Source organism: Mauremys mutica, chromosome 7 (genome assembly GCF_020497125.1).
Source record: "Mauremys mutica isolate MM-2020 ecotype Southern chromosome 7, ASM2049712v1, whole genome shotgun sequence".
NCBI classification, from domain to species: Eukaryota; Metazoa; Chordata; order Testudines; family Geoemydidae; genus Mauremys; species Mauremys mutica.
In genome coordinates this window covers 88675934-88698022 of record NC_059078.1, presented here as the reverse complement: position 1 = coordinate 88698022, position 22089 = coordinate 88675934, and the positions used below count along the sequence as shown (strand labels likewise).

Sequence of the window (22089 nt, the reverse complement as noted above, 5' to 3'; positions counted from 1 at the left end):
TCTTGAGGTCTCTTCCAGCCCCACATTTCTATGATTCAGCAATAAAAGTGTTTGATGGCACTTTTGTGAGTCTTGTCAGGAATTCTTGAAGTCCTGGTTTCCTCCTCCCCACTCCTCTGCCATTGTTTTTAGGAGCATTTGGAATATTTCACTGCCCAAAGAGGAGTTGTACAGCACATGAGTAGCCTATGTCTCAGTGGGCATTCTCTGGTAATGCATGGCATGTGTTCTTGGCCAGCCAGTGATTTGAAGATGCCTCACAGTGCTGAATATGAGAGAGCAACAAGGTGAGGATCATCTTTCATTCATGTTTAAGCTGCAGGGCAGAGAGTTAGAAATCTCCCTCTGAGTCCTGAGGGTTGCTCCACTTTTTCATGCACTTTATATTCCCCAGCCTTAAGGCTTCGTGTCCTTGCAACCATCCTTCCAGCAAGGAGTGACTGGATAGGACCCCCTTTGAAATCTGTCAGTATCACTCCTTCATGACCTTCCAGAGTCAGTGTTGAGCCATGTGGTATGTCTCCATACCAAAGGGCTGAATGTGCTGCCTCTGAAGCTCTCCCAGCCTCTATTGGCCAGGCAGCAAGAGACAAGCATTGGGAGTTGGTGCCTCAAGTGTTCAGCTTTGCTGATGAGGTCTCTCAGCCAGGCTGATCCAAAGGTGATCAATTAGGGCTAAGTGTTCAGAAATATGCACCTGAACTTCCTGCACAAAATATGTCCCATTGGATCTGCACAGATAGGTTTTTTTGCATATAATTCCTATTTGCATACACAGTTGCAGGAGAGTTCTTATAAGTTTCAGGCACAATGTAGATATCACTTTATGAAAGTTTGGCCGTAGCTATATATGAAGTGCTTTCTTCTTCTGCTGTTTTAAAGAGAAAATGCGACACATCCTGCTGACAGGTAGGCTTTGGAACTCAGAAACTGAAAGCTGGAATCTGAAGTGCTCCCATTCACTATTACTTGGGATGGTGGTATTTGAAGGAGAACTCCTCTTCCTAGTTTAGTCTTTGGCATGGGCATGAGGATGGGTTTTTTACCCTATGTGGGGGATACAGTTTTGTTTTTTAAAAGCTAAAGCTACCTGAGACCCATACCAAGCCCCTACTGCAGTAATTTGCTGTGGAGGGAGATGGCTGGTATATATCGTTACTGACAATGGGAAATAAACTTTCAGGGATTGCTGTGAATTAAACAAGAGGAGTGTTTATTTGAAGTTCAGATGTAGCAATAACACTTTTAAACAATGGAAAGTCTCAAGGAAAATTTGCTTATTGGACATGAACTGCATTTGCGGGCAGAAGGGGAGGGAGGGAAGGAAAGAAACCAGAGAGAGTGAGAGATGGATGGTAGGAGATATTTGCATACATAGATGTAGAACCAGATCCTCAGCTGTGGAAAACAATACATCTCCATTACAGTCAGTGGTGTTTCAGCATATGCTTAAGGGCTTTGCTGAACTGGGGTCTTATTGAGTGAATTTTCATATGCCTGATCGTTTTCTTGGGGCTTTTTGGCACACAGAGGAAATCTTTCTCTCACCCCCAAAAAGTTAGAGTTCCTGAAAGGTGCTAACTCTACGGAAATGAAGTCTGAAATCCTCTGTCCACAGAAAATAAGTATGGCACAGACAGCAGCAGAACATACTTCCATAAACCTCGCTGCCAATGTGCCTCAACTCCTCACCAAAAGGGGTCATGCCTACGGATGGAGAGGGGTGTTCACTCCTTACATCCCTGCTCAGACTGGTAGAATGGGTGACAACTTGTGTCAAATGAAGCATTGGCTTTTGTGATCTGGACACCTGTGAACAAGAAATGGATTAAAACATCCATTAGATGGCAATAAGGTTCTGACATTACAAACCTGGTCTGGCTTTGACCTGATGACCTAGAAGTGACCTCTGTACACTTTGCTATCAATCCCCTGAGAAATCCAGTTCTCAGCTACTTTTAATTTTGCTAAACTAGTCACCTGAGGCTGGGGGGGCGGGGGGGAGAGAGAGAGAGAGTGTGTAATATAAAAAAAATTAAGAGAAAACAAAAACTTTTTGTGGTGTGTGTGTTAGGAGATTCACCTCAGAGCTAAAAATGTGGTAAAGAAAATTAAACAAAACAAATACCTGGGGAAAAATAGCACTAATATTGATATTAGCATCAATGAAAACCTGGCATATTCCCACCATTACAGACTTTGTTTTGAGTTTCCAGCGCAAGCATGCTTCTCAGTCTCTTGATAAATGACAGAGGGCCGGATTTATCTCATGGATAATATGTAAATATTCATGAATCAATTACATAATGTCAGAGATTTCCAAGTGACACTTGCCAAATCCTCCTTCCCTCCCCTAGTATTACAGGGAAATCTCTTTATAAACACACAGCTAAATGTTAGAACATTTTCAATAACATCCTGGATCTGGATTTGCAATCTGACTGCTTAGTGATCAAATATTTGTGACCTTCTGGGTGATCCTGGGGTGTCTGTGTGAAAAAACTTGACCTTCAAGTGCTCTGAGAAGGCATCTTATCTTAACAGTGCTATAACATGACCTTCAAGTTGTTTGGCTAACATGGGGTGCTCATGCTGTTTCCCTCCAACTCTTGATTTTAGCCTTTGATGATAGCACAGTTCAGACTCTTTGTCTTTAAGGCACCACTACAGTGTTTGTCCTCACCTTAAGTCTACACATGCAATTCTAGTCACCTTCAAAGAAAGCAGATTTTATTGGTAAATTATCAAACTGAAGAGAGAAGCATTAAATAAAAACAAATTGGAAATAAACTCACCAAATACAATAGCAAACACCACTAGACAGCCACCATACTTGCATTATAGTATATGACATTGTTACCCCTGTGGCATAGCCTTGTCTGTCTCTCACTCACTTCTCATCAACCCATGCTCACAAGAAGATGTCAGTGTCTGAACTTGTTAGCTGCAAGCCACGTGCCCAGGAAGGTGTCAGTACTGGAGCTCACCACAACCCCTCTTTCTTATAGCTGGTTTGCAAAGTTTTAAGTCACATACTAACATTTGGATATTGCATTGCCCCAGACCAAACGGAGGATAGCAAACCAGTTTGAATCCAGTTGGAAAGACTCCTGCATTGTCCAGAGCCCAAGCTATGCAGGAACATGAGGCAATATGCTATTCAGGTATCCCATCCAACATTGCATGCTTAGCCATAAGTCTTAATCATTCTCAGCTAGGGTCTCTGAGATAGGCCAGTGTTTGCGTGTTACTGAGTTTTCTCTTCTACACAAACAGCAACAAGTGTAAAGTGATCCCCCACCCTTGAAGGCAAACAGCTTACGGGGAGACACATTTCACAGACTCAAACTCTGCATTGGTCTTAGCGTTTGGGTCATGTTTAAAGTCTGCAGTTCATATTGAATGGGCTCTATCTCCTATAGTCTGTCACAAATGCCATTGTTATGGTTTATTCTAGGGGAGCAGCACCAAAGAGTATTTCCTTCAAAGGACTTTGCAGAGCCTTGAGCGCTATTTCTACTTGATTGCTTTCAACTACTACCTTCATGAGCAGGTGAGTGTTCTCCCCATTCTCCTCGGGAACCTCGTCCCAGTACTTCATTTCAGTAGCTCCACTATGGGCGGAAACAAACGTATGCCGAGGGGCTGGATGCTGGAAAGCCCAGCTTCTGCCACTTTCCTGCAATTGATTTTGACCCCCCTCATGGTGTCTTCAGATGCTCTTGGTTTTATTTTGGGGGTATAGTTCTAATGAATTACTAGGAGTAAAATCCAGTTAGGAGCATGGGGCAATGGTAAAGGAGGCCCAACCCCCTCTCCCACTACACACTGTGTATATGGCACATGACGTTTCCTGAGAAAATAGTCCCCTTTCATCTCCCCGACGAAGGAACCCCAGGCACCAGGTGGTGACTCAGTGAACTGCTGTATTAGCTTTTCACCTGTGGAGCATGGAATCAAATCTTGGCTAATTTTCAAGTGAAATTGGTTTGAAAACCTTTTCCTTGTCTCCCATTTGTCCACCTCACAAAACCATTGTAGAGTATGGTATCACTCTGAGCCTGAGTCTGGACTGGAATAGGAAGGTGAATATCAGGGTCAGGTTGTGCGAAGCTCTGAAATGGGATTTAAAAAAAAAAACCCTGAACGGTGAGCTTTCAGTCCTCTTCTGAACTGCCTGTAAGGATTAACTGTAAGGCTGCTATTCCTGTAAGATGTATGTGTAGTACAGTGCTTGCATTTATCTGTTCCTGAACAAAGCATGTCTGTCTGTCTCTCTCTCTCTCTGATAGTACCCCCTGGCCTTTGCCCTCAACTTCAGCAGATGGAGGTGTGGGCACCCAGAGCTCTACAGGCTGCAGATGAACATGAACCTGTCAGAGCTCACAGTGACGGGGGAACTGATAACAAAGGGGACGCGAGTGCTAGTGAGTGAGCTTCTTAAATCTTCTTGCAGATCCCACCCTTTGCAGGGCGCAGGCAACGTAGTAGGCATGTGAGGCTTATTCAGCCTCTCTAGAACCACACACAGTATATCAGAGCCAAACGCTCTTCAGGGCACGCCTCCCCTTCCCCCCCATGATTCCATAAGCTTACACTGAAAATTCACGCGGATGGGGCCAAACCAGAGCCCTTGATCCATGTGCCCCTCAGCTTTGGAGTGTTTGAGATCTTGAGCCTGACTCTGTGTCTTCGATCCCATCCCGACCCTTGTGTCAGACGTGCACATTGCAGTGGCCTGGGCAGTGTTTGAAGGGGAGTGGGAGGCTCTTGGCGGAGGCGGTTGTTTTACTAGTGAGTGCTACTCTGATCTGGAGAGTGATCAGCTGGGAGAGTCTGTCTGGGAAGACCTGTGATGGCAAAGGTGCTAGCTGAAACAAGAGATTGGAAATGTGGCTTTCATCTAAACTGTGGCTCCAGCTTACTCTGATTTTGTTTTCCTGCAGGTGGCGGATGAGCGTTTCTCCCCAGATGTGCTCAGCACTGTCAAGGAAATGAGGGTAGCCAACTTCCGGAGGGTCCCCAAGATGCCTGTGTATGGGATGGCACAGCCCAACTCCAAGGTAAGGACACAGTGTGGCGGAGATTCTGGCACAGGGGGAGGTGACCAGGTTTCAGTCCTGCACTCTGGATTGTGCCCTGTGCAGGGCAGTTTGAAACATGTATGTGCTGGGAGTTTCATTTTGTTTCCATTTCCCATAGGCTATTGGAAGTGTGCTAAGCTACCTAACTGATGCAAAGAGGAAGTACTCCCACATCACCTGGATAAACCTCCGTGAAGAAGTGGTGCTGGAAGGGAACGAACAAATCTACACCCTCCGGGAACCTGGGAACCTGGAACAACAGATTACGGTGCCTGTTACATCACCTGAACAACTAGAGGTGAACACTCTCAGCACCTTCTTCACCTTCTGCATTTTCTGTTCTTGGTCCCACTGTCTTGCATCCGAAGAAGTGGGTATTCACCCACGAAAGCTCATGCTGCAAAACGTCTGTTAGTCTATAAGGTGCCACAGGATTCTTTGCTGCTTTTACAGATCCAGACTAACACGGCTACCCCTCTGATACTGTTCTTGGTGGTAGTCTCTACTGCTACTAGGGGTGCTTAATGCAGTGAAGCAGGCACAAGGAAGTGTCTTGGTGCTATTTTGGTCCTGTAACATTTTGCACGAGCAGCTTGTATTGCTTTATTTTCATTATATGTAACTGCCTAGTGGTTACAAAGCAAATACTACATGGTAGTAATACTTGAGTAACTAACACAAATTCTCTGAGAAAAGGTGGATGAGGTAATGTCTTTTATTGGACCAGCCTCTGTTGGAGAGAGAGACAAGCTTTCGAGCTTATACAGAGCTCTTCTTCAGGTCTGGGAAACTAAGGCCAGCTCTACACTGCAAATCTCTATCGGTATAACTACATTGCTCAGAGGTGTGGAAAATCCATGCCCCTGAGCGACATAGTTATACCGACCTATCTCCCTGTGTAGACAGCGCTGTGTTGACAGGAGGGCTTCTCTCCCCAAACACAGCTTCCACCTCTCGGGGAAGGGGATTAACTACGCTGAAAGGAGAAGCTCTCCCATCAGTGTAAGAGTGTCTTCACTTAAGCTCCACCGTGACGCAGCTGCATCAGTATGAAGACCTGCCCTCACTCAGGCCTTGTCTACACTACCAAGTTTTGTCACCAAAACCTGCCTTTTGGCAACAAAACAGTGAAAGCATACACACTGCAATGCGACGTCTGTTGGAAAAATACTTGGTTTTCGCAACAAAAAACTTCCACCCCTACAAGAGACTTTTTTCTTTTTCCTTCCCTTTATTATTGACAAAGAGCCAGTGTAGACACTACTGTTTGTTTTGTCGACAGAACTGGCTTCCACCAGTATCCCACAATGCCTACCCTGATCGTTCTGCTCATTGTTTTGATCTCTGCTGCCCTGCAGGCATTCACCCTTTCCCTTTCAAAGCTCCAGGAAGTATCCAACGGCTGAGTGTGCTGCATGTGCTGCTCCGTTTGGGGAACAAAGAGCAAAATCATTGGAATGCTCCTGTTCCGCCCGGCACTAGGAACAGGCACTAGGAACACAGCAGCAGGCAGATTGCTGTTGGGGGTGGGGGTGGCGGAGAGACTGCTGTGCTGCTTTGACATTCCTCAGTATGGAGAGCTCACAGAGCTGCTCAGGATGCTGTTCCTGGCAGCTGAGGAGGCTGTGGGAGAACTTGAAGGGAATCCCAAAATGCACAGGGATCAGCTCCGCCTTCCCACGACCAGCAGCAAAGAATCCTGTGGCACCTTATAGACTAACAGACGTTTTGCAGCATGAGCTTTCGTGGGTGAATACCCACTTCTTCGGATGCAAGTGGTGGAAATTTCCAGGGGCAGGTATATATAAGCAAGCAAGAAGCAAGCTAGAGATAACAAGGTTAGATCAATCAGGGAGGATGAGGCCCTGTTCTAGCAGTTGAGGTGTGAAAACCAAGGGAGGAGAAACTGGTCCTGTAATTGGCAAGCCATTCACAGTCTTTGTTTAATCCTGAGCTGATGGTGTCAAATTTGCAGATGAACTGGAGCTCAGCAGTTTCTCTTTGAAGTCTGGTCCTGAAGTTTTTTTGCTGCAGGATGGCCACCTTAAGATCTGCTATTGTGTGGCCAGGGAGGTTGAAGTGTTCTCCTACAGGCTTTTGTATATTGCCGTTCCTAATGTCTGATTTGTGTCCATTTATCCTTTTCCTTCCCACGACCCTGCACTGTGGGATACATGCCCACAGTGCATTGCTCACACTGTTGATGATGGTGCCCCCAATGTGGACATGATCTGTCAACAGAGGGAAGCAAGTGTGAACACCCTTTGGAGATTTTTGTTTTGTTGACTTTTGGGTGTCGACATAAGTTTTGTCGAGAAAACTTGGTAGTGTAGACAAGGCCTCAGTGTTGCTGCTAAATACAAGTTTTGTATTGAAATCTGAACAGATTGTTTAGCATAAGTAGGTAACACATTTCAAGGGTGCTTAATGGGCCACTTCATCTTGAATGGTCCCTTGAAATATGTGTTAACCCCTTATGCTAAACAATCTGTTCAGATCTTGTATTTAGCAGCCACGCTTTGAGTTAGGCTATGTCTACACTTTGCACCTTGCAACGGCGTAGCTGTGCCGCTGCAGCCACACCATGGTAAGGTACCAGTGTAGCTGCTCTTTGTCGCCGGGCAACAAAATAAAACCACCCCCAACAAGGGGCGGTACCTACGTCGATGAGAGCGGCTCCTGCTGACAAAGCACTGTCCACACCGGTGCTCGTCGTCGTTAACACTTCTGTCATTCAGGAGCTGCTTTTTCACATCCCTGAGCAACAAAAGTTTTAATGGTGAAAGTGCCAGTGTAGACAAAGTCTCAGTTTCCCAGACCTGAAGAGCTCTGTGTAAGCTCGAAAGCATGTCTCTCTCACGAACAGAAATTGGTCCAATAAAAGATATTACCTCACCCACATTGTCTCTCTAATATCCTGGGACTGACACAGCTACAACCCTGCATATGGCACAAATTCAGTAATTATTGTGTAACATGCTGAGTTCTCAGGATACATCACAGTATTACTCTAATGAGGAATCTAAGAAAAATAGGTAGTTAATTTTGTTACTGTGTAGTGCACATATAAACTCAGTATTTAAAATACAATTCTGTGTGGAATGGTTATTTTTCCCCTCTCAAATTGCTGTACCATTGGGGGCGGGATGAACAACAGTTTTCACTTTGCTAATAAACAAGTCAAAGTACCACCAGCCTTAATGTACACCAAGCTGAAGATAAGTTACCATCAGCAAATGAGATTTACACTGACATATCGGAGACTGCATTTAAAGATATCCCATCCATATGCTCCACAGCAGGGCATGGACCTGTGAGCCACATCAGTCCCCTTCTCCCTCTCATCCCGTTCCCAGCTGGTCACCTACCTGGGTTGCTGCTTATCACCCACCCCAGGGTGTTGTGCACTTGGCACAGAGAATTTCAATGTCTGGATACTGGCCAAAGATTTTTTTTCATCTCTCTCGATTCTTTTCTTCTTTTTCTTTCTGCCTTCCTGCCCACCCGCTCCACTCTCTCTCTCTCTTTTCATGTTGGCAAATAAGAGAAAGGAGGAAGGAAAGCAGTCTCATGACAAATAGTTTTGCATGGCATAACATATTTTATATCAGCTGTAACCCTGGGGCGCGTTGGTTTGACACAAAAAGCACAGTTGTAATAAAATTATTAGTAAGCATTTATACAGCACCTAAATGTATATAATATTTTACAGAATGTGGAATAAAACTTGGCTCAAACCTGGAGAGTTTACAAAGTGGCTTGAAAGAACACGTAAATGATAGTTAGGCAAGGGAGAACAGAGATGTTCTTGTCTTGGTCTTGAAAAGGGATAGCCAGGACAACTGAGAGGAGAAGGGTGGCCCCACCACAGTGGTCAGATTGTGTGGTGGGACGGCAATGAGGCTGGTGCTAGATGTGTAGAGAAGGGAGTGTGGAGAGACTAGATTCATGAGTTAGGCAAGCCCATGAGGGGTTTTAAAATCAAGAGGGCAATTTTAACAGGATCTTGAAATGAATGAAGAGTCAGCAGAGGTGTACGAGCATGGGGCAGATGTGGTTTTGTTTCTATGTACAAAACAGAAGGTGGGCAGTAGCATTTTGAACATGTAGGAGCTTGAACCGTTGGAACTTGGGTTGGCCATACAGAACTTGAAGGGAGTTGTGTCACGCAACAATGAAGATGTGGATCAGGATTTCAACAGAGGCAGAGGCTGTGTACAAGTGATGTTGCAGAAGGGATTATGGGCACATTTGTACCCCTGGGAGATGAGAGGAAAAGGAGTCAAGGAGTGACCCCAAGAGATTAAGGACAGTAAAAAAAAAACAAAAAAAAAAAACATGGAAGGTCAGAGTCCAGGTGGGCAATAGAAGCATTCCTACCTCACTGGCAGAGTCTTTGGGAGAGGTCCAGACCTGAAAAGCAGGGGTTGTTGTAGATTAGGCTAAGGCATATTAGCAGAGCTGTGTGTGGAAAGTTTCCAAACTGTGGTCTTGCAATATGCCTGGCATTAGTCCCTCACTTCCCTGAGTCCTAAGTTCACCTACAAATTTATGGGGAAATAAAAATTTCCCTTTAGGGTGAAAAAGGAAGAAAGATTCTGAAAAATGATGTTAAGTGTCCATACAGTGAAGGAGTCTTGTTCAGTTTTTGTCTCTCCCCTGCAGAAATTAGAGTCCACCTTGAAGAATGACGTGCTGAAGTCCCAGAAGTGGCTGGAGGTGTATCTGGAACAGGAGAAGCAGATGAAGATGTTTAAGAGTTGCCTGACCACACAGGAGATACTTAATCAGCACAAGAGCACATGCCAGGGGCTGGTGTACAAACGAATCCCAATCCCAGACTTCTGTGCTCCCAAGGAGCAGGTAAGGGAGGAGCTAAAAGCTATTCCATAGTTTCAACACCAAAACTCCTCTGAAGGGGCAGTGGTGAATGCCTTCAGTGAGAATCTCCTGGGTTTTCTCCCCCACCACTTTCAAAGGGTGGTGGGTGGATAGTAGGTCAGCTCTTCTCTCTCCTCTCCCCTCACAATTTATGCTCTTTCTTTCTCCCTATGACCAAACTGATACTCACCCTCCTTCCCAGTTTGACTCTCTCTTCTGGTTCCCCCTCCAAATTGATAGTCTCTCCTTGTGTTTGCCCTAAATTGTCTGTCTGTCTGTCTCTCACTAGCTCTTCCATTTCCCCCTGCAGTTGCTTTCCTCTCTTTTGGCTCCTTCCTTTCCCTCACCTTAAGGCACTGCAGCCTCTTTCCCTATAGGAGTGGGGAGCTGCTGCTGTGCTAGTATGTGGTTGCTGAATCTGACTGCTCCATTTCCTTTCTTTCCCTGTGTCTGTACTCAGGAGAAGTCAATAAGGCAAGTTACCAGACAGTCTCCTGTCTGCTCACCATAGCGGTCCTCAGGGCCTGGTGGCTGACATTGCTTTTGAGAAAACAAAGGCAGCATGATTGCAATCCCTAGCCTGTGCTGTCTGGTACTATAACTCTGGGACAATCTTGGCCAGAATGACATGCACTGCAGCCCTGGGTTGTGTATACTGCTTGTGTTCCTGCACAGGTTTATAGACTTGCAAAGAGGAGATTTGGGGTATGCTCCTCGAGGGAAGTTATGCAGTTGCTTACAATGCTGAATCCTCTCCAGTATACCAGAAACACCTCCTAGCCAGAGTCTCACTGATCTGTATTCTAGTAATTTGGCCCATGCGGGGATCACAGACACTTTTGTCCATGAAATTTCATTTCTCTAGTTTTACAGGTCTGAATATGTTTATATAAGCATTGATAGAATCAAGACCACTTTGCAGTCGTTTATTGTAAGTGAATTATTGCCATCTGCTGGTCTCAACCTGCAATTATAGATTTGCACCTACAGTTGTTAATCTCAGATTTTCCTTTGCATTTCTGTTTATCCTAGACATTTTATGTTGATGCAAAAGAAATTAAGAGAACTGTAATTAGCATTATCCTAGAGAGATTTCCTATTTGCATTTTTACTAGAGTGAAAATGATCACCTTGGGATAGCCACAGAGAGTTGTGTATTTTACAGCTGCAGAAGCTGGGGGATTTAAGACCAGTTAGTCTGGATTTGATATAATCACACACTATTCTTCCTTGGAAGGAGAAATTTAACACCTATGTAGTAACACTGTAATGTAGATGGTGCCATAGACCCATTAGAAATACACGAGAAAGACAGGGAACAGCTGCTTTTCAACACCTCAGGGGAAAAAAGTTGGTCAGTCACAGTAAAGACAGTGTTAATGATCTCTATGTGCAGGTGAATGCTGCTGGTTCACAACATATCAGGGTATAGGATTAAATGGAAGTCACACAGAGACTCAGTGGTATCCCTCTTAAATCTGGACTAGAGCATTCAAGTTCCACATTAGGAGTAAGGATCTTACCTAACTGCTGACACTCCCATGCACTGTGCTGCTATTCAGATGCAAGTTAAAGATCCCATGGCACTTTCTGCAAGAAGTAGGGGGTTATATGCCTTTGCGTAGGCCAATATTCCCTCCCTCGTATGAGGCTGAGTGCATCAAAGGCTATGGCATTTCACACACAATCACTGCACTCCCAGTGTGTATCTTCTTGCTTTGTAGCACTCTTTTGGTTACCTGGAAAGTGAAAGGCACTACAGAAAATCAGATATGGTTCTATTAATCCACAGGGGCAGAACAGAATTCATGAGTCACATCCAGCAGGGAAAGTCCGTATTTAATTCTTTTTGTTGTTCATTTTCAGGATGTAGATCGGCTGTTGGAGGCGATGAAGAGTGCGCTAGCTGAGGACTCTCACACGGCCTTTGTGTTCAACTGCCATAGTGGCAGAGGGAGAACCACCACAGCCATGGTTATTGCAGTCCTCACGCTCTGGCATTTCAATGTAGGTATTAGCCCAGGGATGGGTCTCTTGTTCTAAGGAGGGTTTGGAACAAAGGAAGCTCTGAGGAATGAATCCCTAAACACCAAGCCCTAGCCCTGTGAGTAGTGAAAGAGGGTGTGATAGGTTGGATCACAGAAACCCCCTTGGGAGCTGCCAACCGATGTGCCAAGACTACTACTATCCCCATTTTCCCTGCCAGCTCAGACTCCAGCACCCTGTCTTGCTGAGCCAGACACTCCTGTCTGCTCCAACACAGACAGAATTACCTGCCCCAAAGCTGCAGGTTTACCTGAAAACAGCTCACAGAAGTGTACTTGTCTTTAGCACTCAGATGCCCAACTCCCAATGGGGTCTAAACCCAAATAAATTCATTTTACCCTGTATAAAGCTTATGCAGGGTAAACTCATAAGTTGTTCGCCCTCTATAACACTGATAGAGAGAGATGCACAGTTGTTTACTCCCCAGGTATTAATACATACTCTGAGTTAATTAATAAGTAAAAAGTGATTTTATTAAATACAGAAAGTAGAAGTTAAGTGGTTCCCAGCAGTAAGAGACAGAATAAAGTAAGTCATCAAGCAAAATAAAACACGCAAATCTATGTCTAATCAAACTGAATACAGATAATCTCACCCTCAGATGCTTCAGTAATTTTTTTCTCAGACTGGACACCTTCCAGGCCTGGGCACAATTCTTTCCCCTGGTACAGCTCTTGTTCCAGCTCAGGTGGTAGCTAGGGGATTCTTCATGATGGCTCCTCTCTCTCCTTTGTTCTCTCCCCCCCCCCCCCTTTGTATATCTTTTGCATAAGGCGGGAATCCTTTGTCCCTCTCTGGGTTCCCACCCCCTCCTTCTCAATGGAAAGACACCAGGTTAAAGATGGATTCCAGTTCAGGTGACGTGATCACGTCACTGCAAGACTTCATTGCCCACTTGCCAGCACACACATATACAGGAAGACTTACAGGTAAAACACACCCATCTACAGACAATGGTCCTAGTTAATGAGAGTCATCAAGATTCCAAACCACCATTAATGGCCCATACTTTACATAATTACAATAGGCCCTCAGAGTTATTTCCTATTTCTAGTTTCAGATACAAGAGTGGTACATTTATACAAATAGGATGATCACACTCAGTAGATTATAAGCTTTGTAATGATACCTTACAAGAGACCTTTTGCATGAAGCATATTCCAGTTACATTATATTCACTTATTAATTTTTTATAAAACCATATAGACTGCACAACGTCACAGAGGGCCGTGCTGGAACCTCAGTAGGAACCTTAGAGTGGAATAAGGCCTCTAATAAGATTGGTTTGCTCAGCAGCAATGTCGTTTAAACAAAGTTTTCATTATTGCTGTGAGTGTGGCCACTGAAGTGGTGGAACAGATTATCCACCAATTCCTGCTTCACTACATCACTTCTCGATTTGTCAAATCTGTTTCCTTGAGCTCTGCACTACTGGGCTAGTCCTAATAGTGGAGCTGGAGGTTATCAGCTGCATGAGTAGTGTCACCAAGGAGTTCTGCTGCAGCTTGAAATGGCAGCAGGTTTTTTTTCCCCAATGAGAAATGTGGATCAGTGTTTTAAAATGACCTTAAGTGTGGATTTGGATTGTGGAGACCCAAGGACATTTCCCTATTATTAACCCTTTCTTATATGTAGCCAGCAAAGAAGCTTGGGAACAACAGCTAGGATGATGTCATTTTTTGCAATTCTTCAGCATCTTCCACCAAAGGCACTGTAATGGGTTTTGTAAATATTAGGGAATTAAGTCTCATGCACCTCATGAACTAGTCTTGTTTTACAGAGCAGGAAACTGAGGCACAAAAGTTCAGTGACTTGTCCAAAGTAACTCAACGAGTCTAGGTCAAACCTGGGACAAAGGGCATGGGGGTGGGCCTACTGGTTTGTGATCGGACATAAAAGTCAGGAAACTTGCCCATCAGTCAGTGGAAGAACCAAGAATACAGGGCCAAGTCATTTAACTGCTGTTCCTCAGTGTCACCTTCTGTAAAAAGAAAAAAGAAAGCATAAATAGGTGCTTTGAGAGCTATGGATGAAAAAAGCTATGTGTTACAACATATTATTTGTAAAGTCTGTGCCTCCTGATGCACAGTTCTTCCCTTAACAATACTGTATGTGGAAATACAGTGGTCTAAGTGTCGCAGGAGTTCACCCAGGAAACTATTGCATGTTAGGGGGTGTAATTGGATAGCTTTTTAACCGCTTGGCCTCTTCTTCTTGCTGCAGGGCATCCCTGAGATGAGTGAGGATGAAATTGTGAGTGTACCTGATGCCAAATACACCAAAGGGGAATTTGAGGTGAGTCCTTCTCCCATATTAATCTGCCTTTATTTCAGGGTGTGTTGTGAAATCTCCAGGGGCTGCAAATGTCCTGTTCCTTCAAACAGCCTCAGCATTTCAGCTACTTCATTCAGGGACTGAATTTCCCATTAAGTGATGGGGCCTGTGTTTAGGATTCTGAAGCAGCCAGACTGGGGTTTGTTCACACTGGTTAGAACTCCGATAGTAACAACCCGGTTCAAGTCTGGGTCCTGGCATTTGGGGGCTTTTCTGGGGCTCTGATACTGGGGTTAGTATGCTCATGGTTAGTATTTGGAGATAGGTCTTTTGCTGCTTAAAAAAAAAAAAAATCACACTGTGTGCAGAACAAGGCAAGAGGATGATCACGGCCTGTTAAAGATTAACTCACAGTTAGGCTGGTCTCAGGAGGTGCATCAAAGCAGAGACCAGGCATTAGTCTACAGGAGACATGTCTAAAGAGCACTCCATTTGTCCATCAGGTGCAGGCAATCTGAGTGTCAGATAAAATAGCTAGAATAATAAAGTTTTTTCTAAAAATAGGGCTCTCTCTCCACACCCCATCATAGTGTAAATGTTAACCAGATGTGAGTTCAAGCCTCACTGACCCTCCCTCATCTGCTGATGGTATGATTATGACCTTCTTTATTAACCCCAGCCCCTACTGTTTCCCTATTGTGAAATCACTCTGTTCCATCCATTTTTATTTTCCAAAGGCAACAAACATTTCACCCAAGTGTCTGGCATTTTGCTTCTGAAAGAGGCTTATGAATACCACAGTGCATGTGGCACTTGTATTATTGTGTCACCTTGGCAAGTCCGCCTTCTAACTGGTGACCTGCAGGTGTGCAGTACTGCAGTGGCATCTGCTTACAGTGAAGTCAGATTAAGTTTCCACTGATCATGAAGTGGAATGAAAGACTCTGATGGTTCCAATGCAATTTGCAATTCTGGTCATAATGAAAATTTTCCTCAGGGAAACAACTTGATGATCTTACTTTTATTTTTTATAGTATAATAAAGAGCTCTTATTGTATCCTGAACTAAAAATGACTCCAAACCCAAAATATCATCATTACCAAATTTAGGTCAAGCTGGGCTATACCTGGAACCAGCTAGAGCGAATGGCCCAGGATAGAAGACTCTGGAGATCTGTGGTTGGCGGCCCATACCCCGGTTGGGGTGACGGGCATGAATGAATGATGAATGATGTAGCAAGGTCAAGACTCACCAGTGCAGCGCCTCCTGCTCGTTGTCCTGGGAAATAGCTCCATTCCAGCCCGGAGCACCCTCTGCAGGCCAGCGGCTCACCTGCCTCAGGGCCCCATAACCCTCCCAGACCCCAGTGCCCTTTCCTTGGGTGCTGCCCCAGAAGTACCCCACCACACTCTAGGTCTCCTCCCCCCCTCCCTAGGGGAACCTCCAACCCTCTCACCCACCTTGCCTCAGTAGCTACTGCCAGCCATCATCTAGCCCCCTTGCTCCATTGGCAAGGGGGTCAGACCAGCTGCCTCTGCCTAACTCAGGGCTGCACCTCTGCAACCCCAGTACCTGCTTTGGCCTTTCCTAAGGCCTGCACCCTGGGGAGTTGCCAGGCCAGAGCTCCCCTTGCCTTTCCCCAGCACTACTCTAGTCCCAGTACTCTGCACTCACAGGCAGCCAGGTTCTTCTCTCTCTCCAGAGCAAGAGAGAGACTGACTCAGTGTCTGGCTTACAGCCCTTTTATAGGTCCAGCTTTGGCCTGATTGGGGAGTGGCCCCAGCTGTGGCTGCTTCCCCAATCAACCTAGCCTTTTTCAGGAGCATGGCAACTGCTCCAGTACACAAGCTGTTGCTGCTCCTGTTCTGAAGCCATATCAAAGTAGCTGGTTTTAAGATGGAATTGGGTTTGCAGTTTTTTTTAACAGAGAAACTCTTGAAGTGTGTCCTAGCATCTTCAAGGTTCTGCTTCGTTGAACCAAGAAAGACAGGTGGCCATGTGTGTTGAGGGAAGAAGAGTGGTCTAGGGGTAGCTGGTCACTGGGCCGAGACCTGGGTTCAATTTCCTGCTTTGCCACAGACTCCCTAGGTGATCTTGGACAAGCCACAGAGTAGCTCTGTAAAGTCTCTCTTTACAGAGTCTCTCTGTAAAGTCTGCAGAATGGGGGTGATAGAGTCATAGATTTTAAGGCCAGAAGAGACAATAAGGTCATCCAATCTGACCACCTGGATACACAGGCCCTAGATTCTACCCAGTTACCTGTAAACTGAGCCCAATAACTGTTTGACCAAACATATCCCCCAGAAGGGCATCCAGGCTTGATTTGAAGAGAGAGAGAATCCACCTTTCTCTTGGAGATTGGGTAGTAATTCCCTACCTCACATGGGTGTGAGGAGGATAAATATGTTAAAGACAGGGAGGTGCTCAGGTTCTATGGCAATGAGAGCCACATAAGTATCTAGGATAGACAGATAGTTTGTAGCGACTGTCTGATAAGCTCTGAGGGGTTGTAGCCTGTCAGAGTTCATGGATCTACATATTATGCAGTCACTGTACAGATGAGAATCAGACATGGCTGTTTGGCAATATTTTCTGTCTGTGTTGTTGTAGCAGTTCATTAGCATTAATCCCATTCTAATAGTACACACTGTTAAAATTCCAGTTGAATTGAGTGGGAGCAGGTCTGTCCATCAGTGACTCTAAAAGGAATGAGTATGTAATCAGCACTTTGGGTTTCAGGGCAGAGATGATAGTACTATGCTGTTAGATAATAGCATGTGTATGTCTTTGTTCCTTAGGTGTTTTCAGGAGTCTCTTTCGGTGGGGAGTCAGTGAAGACCCACGATAATGTCACTCCCCTGTCTTATACAGTTTTTGCATATGGCGGGAACCCTTTGTTTCAAAGCTTGGTTCCCAGGCCAATCAGTGGAAAAATACTAATAACCCAAGATGGGAGACCAGCACCAGCTGACCTGGTCACATGTCCTTGTAGTGTAACACAGGCCATTACTTGGAAGCAGTTTGTAGGGCTCTCAGGAAGGCTCCCCAGATGGGAGATAAGCTTCTCCTAGGGCCTATTGTTTTCCTAATGGCCTTTCCTCACCCCGCTATTCAGAATGAAAGCATCTTATCTAGTGGTTGTTCCCCAAGTTTAAACACATATTTGTAATACAGATATACAGTCAATATCCCTAACTTCAGATACAAAAATTATACTTGCATTCAAAGAGGATAATCATATTCAGCAAGTCATAACCTTTCCAATGACATCCCACATGACCTATCTTGCATAAAACACATCACAACTATGTCATAATCATATAATAATATCTCTATGAAGAATATTGGGTGCAGTGTCTCAACGGGCTCCTCCAGATTTAGAGAGTGCAGTCCAGCTTGTCTAAAGCTTTTCAGGGGCAAGCAGTGTGTGGGAGTGGGGAATATAGTGAGGAAGCCCCAGCACTGGACTGGGGGGGAGATCACCAGCCTTGGTTTAACTAGGCGTTTATGCTAATGGGAGCTTTCTAAGGCAGAGCAGCTCTGTAGGGGACAGATTTTCTCCTACGCCAAGTTATGCTCAAGGTGGATGTGGGTGCATGTGTGCTGTCAGAGTGCCAGTTGTGGATCCCTGATTTCTCTACTCTGCACAGCTCCAGCCGTGGTCTTGGTAAGAGCAGCCTATACGCCAGCTGGCAGTGGCAACCAAATGAGAATTGATGGAGTGCATTGAGGTTCTTGCCCACTGCAAGTGTCCTACACAAGCATTAGGAGGGGGTGATGATGGAAGAGCACTGTGCTAGCTTGACACCAGCTGAGAGCTCCCAGCATTCCCCTCTCTCTCATCCCACTCCAGAGGATTTCTGAGTTGGCCACTAGGTGGCCTCTTTGGTCCCCTTGTAAGGAACAAAGGGGCCAGACTGTGGGCGAGAATCTGGCCTTACGTGCTTTTGGGGTGGTGGTGATTATTTGTATTGCTGTAGTGCCTAGAAGCCCCGGTCACAGACCAGGACTCCGCTGTACAAGGTGCTGTACAAACACATAACAAAAAGGTGATCCCTGTCCCAAAGATCTTACAATCTATGTATAATACAAGAGACAACAGGTGGCTGCAAGCGGATAGATTTGAGAGCACAACCTGGAATAGTCCTGTCTATTTTGTGCTCTTCAAAGTGTGTAAGTTTTGGAATGAAATCGGTTGTTACTCTCATCCCCCAGGTGGTGATGAAGGTGGTGCAGCTTTTACCAGAGGGGCACAGAATGAAGAAGGAGGTAGATATGGCACTGGATATCGTGAGTGAGACCATGACACCTATGCATTATCACCTGAGAGAAATCATCATATGCACCTACAGACAGGTGAGTGCGACCAGTCATTGTGCTTCCCAGATTAACTCTCTTCATTCCATATTTATTTTTTCACCCTCCTGTAAATGGGAAGTGCAGACACTTTGATTAATGGCTTAGATATCTGCCCAGTTTCACTTGTTGTTTGTAGTACAGGAGACTCCTGAGTCCTATTGTGCTTGGTGCTGTAGAAACACACACAAAGGCATGGTCCCTGCTCCAAAAAGTTTCTTAATATAGCGCTGTGGCTTCTTCAAGAGCCTGTGTGTCCTGTCAAAATGCTGTTTTGTTGCTTATTTATTACAGCAAAGCTTTTTGGTGCGTTACTAGAGAGATCCCTGCACCTCCTTCAGCTGTGACGTGCTGGCACCCCTGCTCTCTGCTTTTCATTTTTCTTCAGTGGCCAAAGCAGTGTTGTAAAAGCTGCTACAATGGTGCTATCACTTTGCGGCCAAAACCCAGAGCTGCTGCTGTAACTCTGACCAGTGTCTGTTTATTGTCTTATTGGTAAATATTTGAAAAAGAAAATCTGCTCTCAAAACACAGTGCTTACGCAGATGGTTTGAGCCTTATTCCCTGTGCTAGTTTGTTATTCATTGCAGTCATCTCTAAAAGTATGTCTCTTAAGCACTTGCTAAGGATGGTATTCCTGCACTGTGCCCAAGTGTGTCAACCTCTAGCAGAGCATTTCATTTTTACCATGTGTATTGTATGTGGCAGGGGTTTGATCATGGAGGGAGGTGGTGGGCAAAGGAAGTTTGAACCAAACCCTAATAAAAAGCAAAAGGATGACTTCCAGAGAGATACTTGATAAATGAGAAGAACTGATAGATGTACATATAACTCCAGGCATAGTGGGACAGGTTGGCTTTTGATCACAAGTTCATTGATTATTTTTTGGGGGGATTAAATCAGTTGTATCATGGTACTGATTGCGTTCAAGACAAAAAGGGCACTTCCTACTTTCAGCCAGCAGGTGGCAAATGTGCTCTTTTCTGTCTGCATTCTGGTAATAGAGTTATGGTCACATTTATTTTATGCTTGAAGTTGAATAGCTTGTCTTTTAATGCGGGGTGGTCGGGGTGGAGGGGCAAGGAGGATTGGGGGAGGGAGGGGGTACCCAGGAGTTTCCCAATATCTATTGGAGACCTCTGATTTCCTTCTGTCTCTGCTTTTATATCTCTCTCTCTGAAGAACCTGTATGGCAGGCACCTGTCAAAGCCAAGTAGTACTCTGGACTCCCATCAGAGCCCATTCACACCACTCCCCTGCCAGTTTCAGTTTCCCGTAGTGTCATCTAGCTTCTGCCAATGAATTTCCATGAATAGTTCTGAATATTAACAGGCTATTTCTTGCCATGAGCAATAGAGTGTGTGCACGTGGGATTGCTGGCATGGGAATCTTAAGGCTGCTCAAGGAATATGCTCACAGGATACTGTATACTGTGTATTTTCATTGTAATCTCTGGAACTAGCATAGAAATGAGAGAAACTAGCACAGAAAATAGTCACAAAACTAAGATAACAAACCCAGCAGCTTCCATTTTCTCGTATGCAACTCCAAAGTGTATAAAGCTGAGGAGGCCAGTCTATAAAGGAGACATTGTCTGAACTGACAGGCCCAAATATAAACAACTTTAAAAATATTTACATTTTTTTTTAAAATAACTCTGCCTGGGAAAATCTGACTCCCACTCTCCCGACCCCTTAGCAAATACCAAGGCTTGTGAGATGGATGAAATTCAAACTTTGTTGCTAGTTGGTGCCTGAGCCACAAAACCCGTGAGGGCTGTGGCTCTCCTCAGTTCCATTGCACACTATACTAGCCCCTACTTGTGTGGTCTATCCTGAGAAGGAGAAAGGGGATAGCTGGCATCCTTTTGCAGCTGCACTGTAATTCAGCATCAGAACTGGAATGTCATTGAGGTTCTGCTCCCTTCCCTTGATAGAACAGTGCATTTCATGCTGGATGAGCATTCCCCTTACCCGGCTGGTTGAGTCGTACTCACTGGGCAGAAGATGCCAGCAGCTGGCCAATTCCTGGGTTAAGGGTTTAAATGTAAGCTTTTCTGAGGTAATGATGATGGATGGTAGAACAGTAAAATAAGAACCTTTTCAGTGGATACTTTAAAAAGCTATGGGGTTGTTTTTTATAATTCTCCTGGAACATATAAGCCAAGATGTGAAAGGAGATTTGCCAAGTTGGTTAGGCCCAAAATTCGACTTGCCTCAAAATGTTCTGACTTCTAAATATAACTTGAAAAAGTGAATCGTTGACTTTGCAGCTGAGAACTATTTTAATGCACTATGTAAGACCAAAGCAAGAATCATAAGTTTTGCTCCTTCCACAGTTGACTCTACAGCAGCAATTAGCTAATAAATTCCAAGAAGCATGCTGATATAATCCAGGATGCTAGTGCATAAATACGAAAGTAAACATAAAAGGCATGTGAGGTTTAAGTTCCTTTAGAAACATGTGTGGGTGGTGCGGGAGAGCAGGCGAAGTAGGAAGGTCCCGTTTTGCCATATAGAAAAAGAGCAGAATTGACAGTGGAAGAAACAACCTTTAAGTTTTTTGCAGCTCAAGTTGAAATATATTTTTTAAAGTATTTGCTGATAGTGCTGTTTTTGGTTAGTGTGCCCAGGTTTGAAGTTCCTTTCCTTACTACAGTGCTGGTGCTCTGTGCTTTAGCTTTTAGTCTTGCAGCTTTTCCATATTAGCATGAAATGTAAATACAGGAAAGGGGACATAAGCCCTGTGTTCTTGCAGGTAGTCTTGTCGCATATCTAGTGAAAGAGTCCTCTTTCCAGTGACCTCAGATCAACCCTATTCCACGTGGTGTTTTTGAAAATGGAAAGCAGAAACCTCTCAAAATAATAAGTGTGCCTCATGGGCATTAAAATGAAACCGTCAGAGGAGTAAGGCCCCAAGTAGAGGTTTAGCGTATTACATATTTCTTTAATTATAATATAATATTGATGGAAATAGTCTCATGATTTAAAAAACAAAAATCAAATAAAGGTTGTTCAGAATGTGTTGATTGAAACATTCCCCTGCAGTGTTTGCAACTTAAGCTCTGCAGCAATGTGCTTGTGTAGGAGAACTGGAAAGTGAAACTTATTGGAAACAAAATCAGTTTGACTAGCTTCTAAGTTAGGTTAAATCAGAAAAGTAAACAAATAGCAAAGTGGTGAAAAATGAATTTTCATGATTATTTTTCCCTCCTATTTTTAATTGTCCACGGTACTCTTAGGATATGTCTCTGTGGTGTAGTGGTAAAAAAACAAGTGGGTAAACTAACCTAAGCTAAACTCTGTATTCCCCAAATGAGAAGCTACAGTACTGATATGTGTACCTTTTGAGCTGGTAGTGTGATTTCCAGCTTGGGGAGACATGCTCTTGCTAGCTGTCATCAAGCTAGCATGGTAAAAACAGAGTGTAGCTGTGGCAGAGCAAGCAG

General features: G+C 44.6%; 1 protein-coding gene across 4 annotated transcripts in view; it reads left to right on the top strand.

Annotated features, from left to right (window-relative positions):
- The window catches only part of PALD1 (phosphatase domain containing paladin 1), a 193957-nt gene that overhangs the window by 101117 nt on the left and 70751 nt on the right, over positions 1 to 22089 (top strand). For all 4 annotated transcript variants that reach the window (XM_045022700.1, XM_045022698.1, XM_045022699.1 and 1 more), the window contains exons 11-18: positions 3458 to 3553; positions 4293 to 4427; positions 4947 to 5063; positions 5203 to 5382; positions 9750 to 9947; positions 11832 to 11972; positions 14235 to 14306; positions 18501 to 18641. In XM_045022700.1, the coding sequence (XP_044878635.1) occupies positions 3458 to 3553; positions 4293 to 4427; positions 4947 to 5063; positions 5203 to 5382; positions 9750 to 9947; positions 11832 to 11972; positions 14235 to 14306; positions 18501 to 18641 (1080 nt within the window). The remainder of the gene's footprint in view (positions 1 to 3457; positions 3554 to 4292; positions 4428 to 4946; positions 5064 to 5202; positions 5383 to 9749; positions 9948 to 11831; positions 11973 to 14234; positions 14307 to 18500; positions 18642 to 22089) is intronic.